The sequence below is a fragment of the Lathamus discolor genome, chromosome 1 (assembly GCF_037157495.1).
Source record: "Lathamus discolor isolate bLatDis1 chromosome 1, bLatDis1.hap1, whole genome shotgun sequence".
Lineage (NCBI taxonomy): Eukaryota > Metazoa > Chordata > Aves > Psittaciformes > Psittacidae > Lathamus > Lathamus discolor.
In genome coordinates this window covers 127,213,182-127,226,330 of record NC_088884.1, presented here as the reverse complement: position 1 = coordinate 127,226,330, position 13,149 = coordinate 127,213,182, and the positions used below count along the sequence as shown (strand labels likewise).

The 13,149-nt window shown below is 35.9% G+C and overlaps 1 protein-coding gene and 1 long non-coding RNA gene across 20 annotated transcripts in view; one reads left to right on the top strand and one right to left on the bottom strand.

Moving 5' to 3' along the window:
- Nucleotides 1-9,659, top strand: part of HPGD (15-hydroxyprostaglandin dehydrogenase) — a 29,472-nt gene extending 19,813 nt beyond the window's left edge. For 2 of the 3 annotated variants that reach the window (XM_065694726.1, XM_065694742.1), the window contains 3 exons: nt 5,407-5,483; nt 7,489-7,652; nt 8,780-9,659. In XM_065694726.1, the coding sequence (XP_065550798.1) occupies nt 5,407-5,483; nt 7,489-7,652; nt 8,780-8,915 (377 nt within the window). In that variant the 3' untranslated portion in view covers nt 8,916-9,659. Of the gene's footprint in view, nt 1-5,406; nt 5,484-7,488; nt 7,653-8,779 lie in introns of those variants that run through there. The other variant, XM_065694749.1, reaches the window with a different exon arrangement.
- LOC136021986 (uncharacterized) overlaps nt 1-13,149 on the bottom strand; it is a 62,419-nt gene that overhangs the window by 40,146 nt on the left and 9,124 nt on the right. For 8 of the 17 annotated variants that reach the window (XR_010615976.1, XR_010615962.1, XR_010615955.1 and 5 more), the window contains one exon: nt 4,195-5,014. The exons of 3 other annotated variants lie outside the window; for them this stretch is intronic. This is a non-coding gene — a long non-coding RNA (uncharacterized LOC136021986). Of the gene's footprint in view, nt 1-4,194; nt 5,015-10,640; nt 10,669-13,149 lie in introns of all 17 variants that reach the window. 6 more of the 17 variants (XR_010615965.1, XR_010615972.1, XR_010615964.1 and 3 more) reach the window with 4 other exon arrangements.

Below are 13,149 nucleotides of genomic sequence, written 5' to 3'. Positions count from 1 at the left end.
ATATAAGATTACACTAGGTTTTTTGAGAGGTTGTTCCATGTGTAGTGTATCTGGATAACTTCCTGTTGTACAGCCACATCTGCAGTTTGATTGCACTCAATTTCAAGTACTCGGCCTTCACAAGCAGCCATTTGTCCTCCTCCTACAGAAAGCTTCAGGCAAAAGGAATACGTAAAGTATCCCTCACAGCAAGCAGGCTTCTTTAGGACCTGGTTCTATATATATTACAAGAAGAGAGCTAAGCATATGGTTAACATCATTGAGATGATGAGACTTTATCACAGCGATACAGTGGAGCAAAGGTGTAAATGGCTATATATCTGGGGCCTTCAGCTCAGCATCATGAAAAAGCTTCTGGTGTCCATCCCCCCACATCCCAAACTTCGTAAAAAGAAGGATTCTGAGCAGTATCCACAGGAATAAAGTTAGGAAATGTAGAAATTATTCCCTTGAGACTTCAGTTCATGTTAAAAAAAAATCCTAGAAATGACACAGCTTAAAATTTTTGCAAGGATTTCTGTGTCTCCTTTGTTTTGACACAGATCACAGCAGTATTTAACTAACACAGTGAACATGATCTTGTACGCCTTCCTGTTCTTAAGAATAGAGTAAGATATACAAACCCCTTTAATCAATTCTATCATAGCTCTGTAGGACCATCATGCCCCGAGCTTCTTTCTCTAGTTACACATCCACTTCTTCAAAGGCGGGTTTCGCCTTTAAAGAACATTGTAAGCATATTCCACACTCTGTATCCAGACTTTAGCTTAAGGGCAACAGAGGAGATTTCTGTAATGTGGTTTGGAAGCACATTTAATTTAAATAAATACAGTTAAATCTTGTGATGTTCCTTATAAGTATTCTAGGTTTTGCGATAGGCTTTGATAAGTATATTTTATAAACCAAATCTAATACAGAAAAGAAAACAAATTATTTTGGCACTATTTCCCAGGACAGAGGAAAGCACAGTTTTGGTTTGCTTTTAAATAAGTTCCAACAGTTTGCCAAAACTTTTCAGCATTTTCACATATCTCTTTCATAAACAGGGACTGTAGTGACAGGACAAGGGGTAGCGGGTTAAAACTTAAACAGGGGAAGTTTAAATTGGATATAAGGAGGAAATCCTTTCCTCTTAGGGTGGTGAGGCACTGGAATCGGTTGCCCAGGGAGGTTGTGAGTGCTCCATCCCTGGCGGTGTTCAAGGCCAGGTTGGATGAAGCCTTGTGTGGGATGGTTTAGTGTGAGGTGTCCCTGCCCATGGCAGGGGGGTTGGAACTAGATGATCTTGAGGTCCTTTCCAACCCTAACTATTCTATGAAACAAGGAAAAATTTAGAATTTTGGGATGCCACTTGGCACTGATGCTCACCACATTAGTGAAAGAATATTTAAATATTTAATGGAATATTTAAATATTTTTACAGTGAATATATTTTTCTAAAGTATAACTCAGAATAGAGCTTAATCACTGCAAAATCATAGCATAGAAGCAGTGCTTTCTGATGAATCCAAAGCCTCCATGAAATCAACAGCCAAGTTAGAAAACAGACTACGGCTCTTCATTCTGTGTGCCATACTCATGCAAACATGAAATACACTCTTCCAACAATTAATGAAATTTAAAGATACTATTTCTGTTTACAAAAATTACATTTGTCTCAAGCTGCCTAACAGTGCACCCATGGAGCAAATAGAGGGTATAGAGGTCATCTAAAACCTAATAAATCTTATTCAAAGAAAGAGACTTATTTAAATCTCTGAGGGCAGCATGTGGGACATCGTGCCTGGTGAAAAATTATTAATTCCGTATTTATCAAAGCTCTTCAGTGGACTGAAAGAAAATTTTGGTTTCAACAAAGCTTACTGATAAAAATTGAGCTTATTGATACCATTCTCCACCTCCAATACTAATTTCTCAAGCTGTGGATTTGAAACTATTGACCATGATAAATAAGCACCTGTAGTGAGAAGCCTGACACCATGTCTCAAGTGGTCTTGATAAGAGGACTAGAGTATAACCAGGGCTAGTCTCTGTCAGTCTGAAAGGAACTGAGAAACATAGAACAGAGCACAGTTGACACTGGCCCACATTTACCTTATTTTCATAAACCGAAGAGCACCTTCAGCACCTTCAGTCATCATGAAATTATTTGCAGTTCACTAATTAGTTCTCAATGAAGATCCTTTCAGTGGAGAAGGAACTTCACTGTCCCTTTTCATGTAATAGTTCAGTGGTGTAGCATTGTGGCTCTACTTGCTAAGGGAGACTGAGAAGCTCATTATCACTTTCCAGGGGCATACTGCTCCATGACCATCCATTTGAACACCATCCCCTTCCTCCCACCATTATTTTGTGCACAATGTTCTCCAGTCTGCTTTATTGTCGTTCCACTTTGTATAAGATAATTAAATCTTCATGGAGAAGCAAATAGAATCCGGATTTTTTAACAAATGAATGCCCTAATTAATATGCTATGAACTCATCCTTGCTCTCTGAATAAGTAGTTGAATAAGTGCATAGGCAGAGGAGGCTCAATGTCACAAGATTCATCCCAAAATACTTGCTAGCAGAATCCCTAGGACACACCACTAACAGAGAGAGAAAGGTTCAGCTCTTCCCAGGGATGCGAAAAGGCTCAGAGCTGGAAATCCCACACCATGGCTTTGTGTACTGAACTCAGGAACAAAAGTGAGACAGGATTGTCATTGTTTTGGATGAGGAATGTTAGGACTAGTCTTCATTGTCACTGCTTTGGCTCTAAGTGAGTCAACTAGTGTTTTTTTTCTTGGTTCTCCACTTTAGCAAATTAATAGTGTCAAAAAGTAACTGGTTTTAATGCTTTGATTAAAAAAAACTTGTTCCTCCCTTCCTGCTTAGTTATTCCTGCTGTCTTTTGACATTTAAGTGTAAGTCTTTGAACTTTATTCCACTGCATTACTGTGAGCTGTGCGCTTCCTTTGTTTATTTCTTGACTTTGTTTCTCTTCCCTCTCAAGTAACAAGTATTTTGTCTGTGTTTAAAATAAAACAAAACAAAAAACAAAAGAAAAAACCCTCTAAATTCCCCCCCTGTGTTCCCCAGTAGTTTGTCTTCTGGACGTCTGTCAGCTGCAGCCTCATTGGGATTGTTTGGTTTTTCTATTTAAAACATGTAAAACTATTCAGGAGATTTTAAAAGTTATCGGAATACTTCTAATGTGCTAATATTCCAAGGTTTCCAGTTATTTGAAGAACGGTGATGATTATCAAAAGTCACCAAATAGTGGAATATTAAGCCTATATTGCCATGACAACCCACAGACGACAACACAAAAGCCACTTTCACAAAGTGAGTTCTCAATCAGAAACATAACACATTAATCCAAGCTAAGCAGATAAACACAAGAGAACAACCAGCCATTAAATTAAGTTTAGCATTTAACAGTGCTAATAACAGTGTTGCTGTCACAGGATCACCAGTGTAGCATTTAAACCAAGATAAAATCTTGAAGCTGTCAGGATTGTAATTAGAGCTTTCTGCTGTCTTAGAAAGTTTTTTCTGTCAGACAAATTGTATTCCAGAGCAAAGAGCCCATGCAAGTGTCTGGCATACATAATTTTTCTGGCAAATCCAGTTTTAAAGCTGGGTAATGTATTCTTTATCTCCACTGAGGTAAGGTACACCCCTTCTTCATTATGTCACTGAAAGATATGAAATATGAAGAATGAAAAAACATATCGAGATATTAATTGGAATGACTGCCATTAGAATCAAACATTAACGCATCAAAATGGGTATCCAGTTTTAAAACGCCACATTCAGGAATGCAGACAAATTTTATCCTCTAATTTTATGACAGGTTGTGATTTGCTATTCACAAGACCTTAGATTTCAGATGTAACTACAGCATTCATGTGGTCCAGTTCAGCTGTCACTCTATAGTGGAAATTGTTGGCATAATGGGCAGAAGTTTATATGCACTCATGGTCTGTCATCAACTCTTGACCAGCTTTCTGACATCAAACTCAGTCTTACTGGAACTAAGTTCTTAATTTTCCTCCAAAACCTCTGTTCTGTTTCCTTTCTCCACTACAAATAATGATTTTATGCTGTCCCACTCCCACCATAAAGGTTCAAAATATTAGCAGTCATTTCTTTATTTTGTTTCTCCTTTTCCTTACAAAAGATAGCAATGGTATTATCCAGCATAGTTACCTTTTTCCTGTTCCCTCGTGAAAAATCTTCATCTTGTTTTTTCATTGAACAGGGCCCACTATAGGAGGTACCATACCATGAACTCTTTTTAAGCCAACCTAATTCAATCTAGATAATGCTTCATGAAGCTTTTCTATCCACATCTCTGCTTCCATTTCTTTATGCTTGCTATCTAATGCCTTCATCTTGCCATTTCATTCACAGTGTTTACTCACTTATATCTACACTCTCTCTGCACTGAGGTTCTACATTCTCTTCTTAGTACTTTTTCCATTTGTATATTGCAGAACAGCTTTCCTATTTAATATTACTCCCTTAAAAAAAATAACCAAAAAAACTATCACTCATGAAATATTATCAGAGTATTCTTGTAAGTAAAATAAAGTTTACAATGCCTCAGGTAGTGCATCAAGTCTGACTTACTTTTGTTTATAGTTGCTCCCTACTGCAAAACCCACTATGGAAAAGTGTGGTGTATTTGTTACTGTATTACCCACATGGTCAAATAAATAAGCAGTATTGCATGGGTAGATGTACCAGCTGACTGTGCTTCAGACAGCTGTGCAGCATACTTATTCTCATCTCTCTCATTAGAGTGAGGGGAAAAGTTTTATCAGAGGCTGAGTTTTGTAACTATTCCACCGAAGCAATATAAGCAAGGGCTTTAAGTCAGACATTATATTTATGTTTTGATCTATTGCAAAGATAAAATTAAAGCAGTTACGGTAGTTAAAATGGGTTTTGCTATTTCTCTTACCTTTTTCCACACTTCCTGAATTCACTGTAAATGATTGCAGGTGTTCAGTTTACATAGCAGCACCTAGGGTGTCAGCAAAACTTATATAAAAAACTTAACATACTTTATATTCTTTGAGTGCTTTACAGATTCAAAGAAGGTTCAAAAATCTCATCCTTGAGTTTTCTTACAGATTCTGTCCTCAATTTTAAGTCATACTTTATAGATATAACTTTTCCTCTAAAAAGTTACTTTTTTATTACACTTCTTTTGCCTCTTCACATTTTTATCCTTCTCATATCTTTTCCCAGCCTATCTCAGATTACAAAATATAATTTGAAAATTGTAACTAATCTATTTTGTTGCATCTCTAAATCCATCACTTATTTTGTACAGTATAGACCTATATTTGTGTTTAAGATAATCATAAGTAGGAGTACCCAGCATCTTTATTCAGCTACCTTTTTATTTTAAAGGACTCATGCCTGCTGCATTTCAGCCTGTGTATTGTGCTACAAAGCATGGTGTAATTGGATTCACACGGTCAATAGCAGTAAGTATGGGTTTTTGGAAACAGTATCAGCAGCTTTGCTAAGCTTCTCATGTTCCCTCTCTATTGTCACACAACTGGAACTAATTTAAAGAAAATTAAACGTCTGAAGCAGAGGAGGTTCCTTCTTTTCACAAAGATGAAATAAGTCAGTCCTGTGTGTTTGTGACTGATCTGAGATTCTGAGAGCATGGAGAAAAGATGTTGCAAAGTGATTTAAGGACAATGGGAGGAGCCCAAAAGTCAAATTCTAATCCAAGTTTTAAAAATATTTTTTCATAACTCCATGCCAATCTTTTAACATTTTGGTTTCTGTGTTTCTAAGTCAGGTTGATGACTTTTTAATGAGAAATAGGTGCTAAAGTGTAGAGAAAGTGACTTGAAATAAAAAATGTTTACCATTATTTATTCATACCAACTTTTAAAACAGTGAAAATGCAAAATGACATATTCAGGATGGGACACGTTGGATGTTATATGATCATACAGTAAGCCTTAGCCTCTGACTCTGTAACTTTCTAGTTAATTTGAACAAGCAGTATAATAAAATAACCTGGAGGGAGCAAATATGACTACACTTTCACAGACTAAGATTAAAAATAGCCTACTTATATAAGATTTCCAATCTAATTTAAAGAATAAATTACCCAAAATGATCATTTGGATGGTTTATCCATATTTTATGCCCCTACCCCCATCCTAATAGATTTTTTCTTAGTTTAACCTAAACAGATTAGGATGGATAAGTGTTGCTTATATTAGCCAGAGCATGAACCCAACACCTGGTTTTCTATTTTTGTTTTCTCATTATAAAATTAACACCACCATCTAAGTTCAAAAATAAAGGGTCTGCTAGAAAATTAGAGTAAATGCTGTCTCTATGGAACATGGTAATGTCAAAGAGAATAATAAACATAGCAAGTCACTGTATTTACCAGGAAAGGCAGTACAGCTTAACACTGGGCAGGTATGATACAAAACATCTAGGACTTCAGTTTCTTTTCTCCTCCAGACCGAAAGGGCAGGATACCATATCATGAAAATTACATGATTTATGCAATACCAGAAAAGATTCCTGCTAAGTGTTAAAACAAATAGAACTCAGTGCTGAACACTTGTTATGATAAACATCTTGGATGTGTCATGTATAATTTGTAAATTCTGTGCCATCACTAAGAAAGTTCATCCAGCATTCAGCATATGCCTGGATGCTGATCAGACTTCTTTGCAACACATATGCATTGGTTGCACCACAAATGAAGCGTTCCACCATTCCTAGAACAATTTGTGCTGCTTGCTTTCATCATGTTCCTGAAGTGCTTCCTGAAAAAAACAGTCCTCCTGCCTCTTTCCTGGAGTCCACAGAGACTTTCCTGTGGAGATGCTCAGTGACAGATTTGTCCCTTTGCAGGGACAACAGAGCAGCCAGAAAGGTTCAGCATCACAGTTCTTGGGGTACAGCTCAAATGCTGTTTCTGTTTAAGTGATTTTTTTTTTGTGTGTTAAATCTTGATTTGATTTCAGTTAGTTTTCTTTCAATAAGAAAGTTCTTATAAGATTGGAAGCATACATTTTGAAGATTTTTTTTTTTTACCTCATTTTGCTTAACAGATTTATATCACCACAGAATACTGTTAATGACACGCCAATAGCACTAATAACAAAATAATAACAAAAATATTAGGGCAAAAAACCCCAAACAACAACAACAGAAAAACTCAAACCACAGAAACAAACAAAAAAAAAAAAACCCAACCCCAAAACAGCTTCATGGGAAGAAGAGTGTTGATTTCTTCTAAAATTCCAAGCAAAACAGATTTTCCTAGTAATCTAGTACATTACTAGAAAAAAAAATGTTTCAAACTTGGCTGTTGAAACAAGATTTGCTTACTAGGCAAGGGCTGAAAGTACTTAGTGGTAAGTATCATTCTTTGAAAAATTCTTTACACGCTGCCGGTTTAAAACGTTGATGATAAATGTTTAACTTCTTTTTTTTTTTTTTTCCTAGTTAGCTGCTAATATGGAAAACTATGGTGTAAGACTCAACACAATTTGTCCAGGATTCGTCAACACACCAATTCTTCAGTCAATAGATAAAGAAGAGAATATGGGACAATATTATTCATATAAGGATGAAATCAAAAATATGATGCAATTCTATGGCGTGATGGAGTAAGTCAAGTCAGATATAGTGGGGTTTTTGTCCTTTGTTAATGAAGAACAAGCAGACAAAATTGCAATTTCAGCAAACTGAAAATAAAAAGGAAACACTGCTTCAGATAAAAGCCTATCAAATGTGTTCTCTATACAAATGTTCCCTGTACAAGGAACAAATTACAGATATCTAAAGCTATTTTAAGAGTATTATCTACATGACGATATTTCCCTTTATGCATTCCTATTTCCCAGCAAAGTGCAAATCAAAATCAAAAGTTAAAGGTGGTGGGTTTAGTTTTTAATAGTCCTTGGTCTACTTCCAGAATTTCGTTTAACCAAACTTGTTGTGAGATACAGGGTATATAATTTCTATTGAATTTCCACAAAATTTAAATGAAAAAAATAAGTGAACCAAGATAGAAGACCAAGAACTTAGAAAACTGGACTAGGTTCACAAGAGGATAGTAGCAGCAATGATGAATTGGATCAAAGAGTTACCTAGCCCATTATGGTATTGCAAACAAAGGGCAAAACCAGACAGCCAGGAAACCGTGTGAGAACAAGACCAGTAGTATAAAGGAGTATTTTTTAAAACACTTTCTCGGTCTCTAACAATTGGGTGCTCAGATATTTCTGCACAAAGGAAATTGTATGGTTGTGTTATTTCACCCACACATTTCCATATGTAAAGTATATTGCACCTATTAACAGCAGCAAACAGCATGTGAGGAAATTCTCCTTACACTAATTTGCATGTCAGTCCCAGTACAGGAACAGGATAAATCAACAGCAAAGAGCTGCAGAGGATTGTGTGAGGACTACTTCTGTCCACTGCGCTGAAAGAGAAAACTTTAGTAGGATTCAAAAGGCAGCTGGATGTCCACAGGGATTTAGCAGTAACTACAGCAAACAAATGACAATTTGCAAAGCTGCTGCTGTTTTAGACTGTATGTCCTCATTGAGGAGACTGAATTTATCTCCTGAAATTCTCCACCACCTCTGCAAACCTGAAAATAAATTCGTTCAAATACCTGTTCATTTAATTTTCAGGATATATAGATTTTCATTGAGTTTCTATACTTGTCCTTTTCATGTGTTTTATTACATCATGATTCTCAAATAACAATTTACTTTTTTTTCAGCCCATCAAGAATAGCTGAGGGACTGATAACAATTATTGAAGATGATACTCTAAATGGAGAAGTTATGAAGATTACAGCATCCCAAGGGATTCATTTTCAACAATACAGCCAAACACCTTTTACATCAAAGAGATAAATAATTGGTTTGTGCTGATTTTTTTGATCTTTTCTTAAGTATAAAAAATTTTGAAGAGTAATTTTTGGAAAAAAATGGTTAGTGCTGTATCTAGAGCAGTGACTGTTCAAACATTCGCATCTTAATAACAAAGAGATGGACAAGAAAATCTGGCGTGGGCAGATGTTACCATCTTATTTTAATACTATAAGCACTAATAATAGTATTTATTCAGTAGAATAAACCATCTGCTCTGAAGATTTTTGATTATACAGTAATAGGGGCCAGTTTTTTTCCCTTCTGGTAGTTCTGATCTACATACTCCAAGCATATTTTGGTGGACCTGACTTACTTCATATAATTCTTTTCACTCTCATAAGTGTCTACTTATTTATATCTTGAATTCTTCAAACTGGGATTCAGTTCAGGAATCTAGACCACAAATACGGCCGTAAGGAATTAAGAATTTACTTTTTCTTATGAAATGTAAAATAGAACACAAGGCAAAATTTTCTTTCCTCCTTTATATACGCAACTGGGTATGTTGCATATGACATAAAAAACCCTAGATTTTAGCTATTTATAAAACAGTACAGTAATACTTTTGTTTTCTTTTATAGATATATACATATGAATTTTCTCTTTCTGTATATACAAGGATGAATACTTTGGCATTGGCTGAAATGTCTACTTACTCATTAAATCTATAAAACTTTAAATCTAATTTCTTGCCTTGATTGATTAAAACCTCAATTAAATCCTGAATTGTCTGATTTTTTTCATGTTTAACATATATCCATTTTGGTATCATGATTTTGGTATCATGATACATATTCTTAGATGTAACATGTCATATAGTGGCAATGAAAAATGAGCTTCCTACATCGTGAACATCACTGGACCTTCTGAATCCAGGTCAATCCCCAGCTACATTTATGAAATAAACCTTGATACTCTATGGGTTACATGCTTGGGAAAAATAAATTTACATGGTGTCCTGGGTTCAGCAGTAGAAGTCATTTTTCTCCTTCTTAGTAGCTAGTGCAGTGCTATGTGCTCATTTTTTGGCCTGGGAAGAGAGCTGATAACGCCGATGCTTTCAGTTGCTGCTCAAATGTTTGGTCTGGCCAAAGACTTTCTGAGCCTCATGCTCTGCTAGGGAGGAGGGGAGGCCGGGAGGAAGCAGAGACAGGACACCTGACCCAAGCTGACCAAAGAGGTATTCCATACCACAGCACGTCATGCCCAGGATGTAACGGGGAGTTACCTCAGAAGGGCGGGGGACTGCAGGGTTGGATGAGGTATTGGTTGGTGCTTGGCTGGGGGAGTAGAGCGAGTTATCGGTCGGCTGGTGCTGAGGTGTTTTATTCTCTTCCCTTGTTATTTCCTTTATCATTATTATTATTGGTGGTAGCAGCAGTGATTTGTGTTATACCTGAGTTACTAAACTGTTCTTATCTCAACCCATGGGAGTTGCATTCTTTTCAATTCTCTTCTCCATCCCTCCAGGAGCAGGGGGAGGGCAAGAAGGGGCTGGGGAGTGAGTGAACAAGGTTTGTGGTTGGGTTTAAACTATGACACATGGTAACTTATTTAGGCTTATAGCATAACAAGATTTAATAACTCCTGGGAAAGCTGGCAACATTTAATATTTATCCTCCTTAGGAGTACTGACTTCAATTTCACTGACAGAAGCACTGCTTTTTTCAGCATTGTAACTGAAAAAGAGGAGTCACTAATATTTACCTTCTATGGAAGTCAGGGAGTAATAAGACTGTGGGGAAAAGAAAAGAAGCAGACACGCGTAACATTAATTACTCATCATTCTCTCCCACCTCTATTTCTCATAACGTTAACACGATTTTTAATGCCTATCTTGAATGCATACATGATGCTAGCTACACCAGCAGTATTCCTGAAAGCATCTGTATATCCCTGTGGACTAAAAACTACTCAGTAATTTGATTGTATCAATTTCTACTTTTGTCTCATTAAAATCAGAGCTTTTCCTGATACATGACAGAAAAAAAGATGTAAACTTAAAGTCAGCATGCTGCTTTAGTTAGGTTCTAGCACTGATAATTATCTACCTCTTCTCTCTCTGTTAGTCAGCATTTCAATGTAGTTTATAAACAAGGGAAGGTTTCATAATGACGACAATATATACAAACCATGGTAACTAGCAAACACCACACTAAATTAGATAGTAACTCTGAAGCTTCTCTTAATAGCATACTTCAAATAACAATGAGAATATTGTAAATGTCAGTATGTGTGTTGATGATACATTGTTGCCTTGAATGCTTGTTGCTTGTTACTTCTTGCTGCCCTGAAAGAAATATCTGTTAAACAGGGAGGGTTGAGTTTTCCAAGTAATCAATGAAAAAATATATAATAATATCAGTAATAATAGACCAAAAGTCTGGTGTATGCTCTCTGAAGGACGAAAACCAAATAAATTTAAGTTAATTACAGTCAATCACTTTAGACATTGCACAAATAACTCATGGTGTTGCACTAGTACAAAAATCTAATTCTTGAATTGGCAGTATTCTAAGAATGGATTCCATTTATGTGGTATATCAATAATTACACAAGACAAAATCAAATTAATAAAATATGCAATTAGACTCCAGGACGCCTGGAAAATCTAAGCCTATATCTGGGAAAGAATTAAATCCATATCTTTCTTGTATATATAGGTCTTCTGGATTAGTTTTGTAACTCAAAGGCACATTTTCAAATCAAAGCATTACAGAAAACTTCATGGAAGGCAGATACTGCATTCTCTTCCATACGATAATCCGATAAGGAAGTCTTAGAATGAAATATATGCTTGTTTGATCAAATAAGCATTTATACTAAGATAAATCTCAAATTATTAGCACATGTGGAACTCACTGAAAGAAACAAGGGAGTGACAATGAAGCAAAACTCTTGATGCAAATTCTAATAGGAAAAATAGCCATCAAATTTCTACCTTTTAATTAAAAAAAAATGCCCCAAACCAAGTATCACAGTTTTTCAGTTTCATTTAGTCTGTACTAAAACACATCTGATGGGTTTATCTGCACAGGAAGAACAAGTCCTAAATATGTTTTGGAAAGGTTTCCTGTAAGACTTCCCCCCAACCTTTGGAAGCCTTCCAGAAAGCAAGAGAAGAGCATATGTTTGATTTACAGACAGAAACACCCAGACAAGCAGTAGGTAAAAAGATGAGTTAAAGGGATAAAGCAAGTTTCATTTTTGCGCAAAGATTGTTCTGAAATTTTGTCTTCAGTTTAAAGTCTTGACATATTTCCAACACTTAATTTATTTTGCCTGGGAGATCATTGCTTTTAAGATGACTGTTCCAGTTTTGTAGGTAAACTCAGCCAAAAGGAAAAAATAAATATTTTAAATGACATACACTAATTGCCAAGAACATTAAATGACAAGTAATAATCTAGACTTTTATAATGATCATTATTTGTAATGAACATTTAACCTCATGTGACACAAGTTTACTTTTCACTGGATCCTTACAGTTTCAAATAGGAATCTTATGAGTAAAGAATAAATATTACCAGTGACCTCCATTTTTTCAGTGCTTATGATCCTACATAAAATCATAGGGCCCAAATCATAAGGCATTCCAACCACTTTGAGATGCAACAGTGTTACTTTATTTGTACTATATAACCCCTTGATTTAAGGAAATCTTTTTTAAAAAGTACATACCCACAATCATCAACATAATTATGTGGATAACACACTATATCCTGTACAGTTCAGAAGGATCTGGAATTGACTTGTATTACATCTATTATAAAATCAGATGTGTATCAATTTTATTATTGAGGGGGTGATCCATGCCAGAACAAGTCCTTCTTGCAGTTTCCTTAAATTAAGAAGGTACCGATATGAATGCCTAGATTTCTTGTTCTTGCTTGGAACATAAGCTTTTCAAACAGCAAACCAAAAATAAACTTTAATGAAACCAAAATCTGATTTCCACTGAAATCTTGAATGTGAGCCTAATCCTTAAAGGAACAGCATTATTTACCTAATGCTATGGCTTTTGGGCAGGATGGGGCTCTTCTGACAGATAATGATTTCCTTCCTCCAGTGCTGAACTTCTCTAAACTTTCTACAGGACAATTTTCCAGCTTGAACTTCCCTTTTAGCTCAGTCTATTTGCTTTGTGTCAAGAGATGTTGACAGTTTTCAGCTCCAGCTCCAGAAGTCCAGATGGTTCAATGAAAGTGAAGGGTAA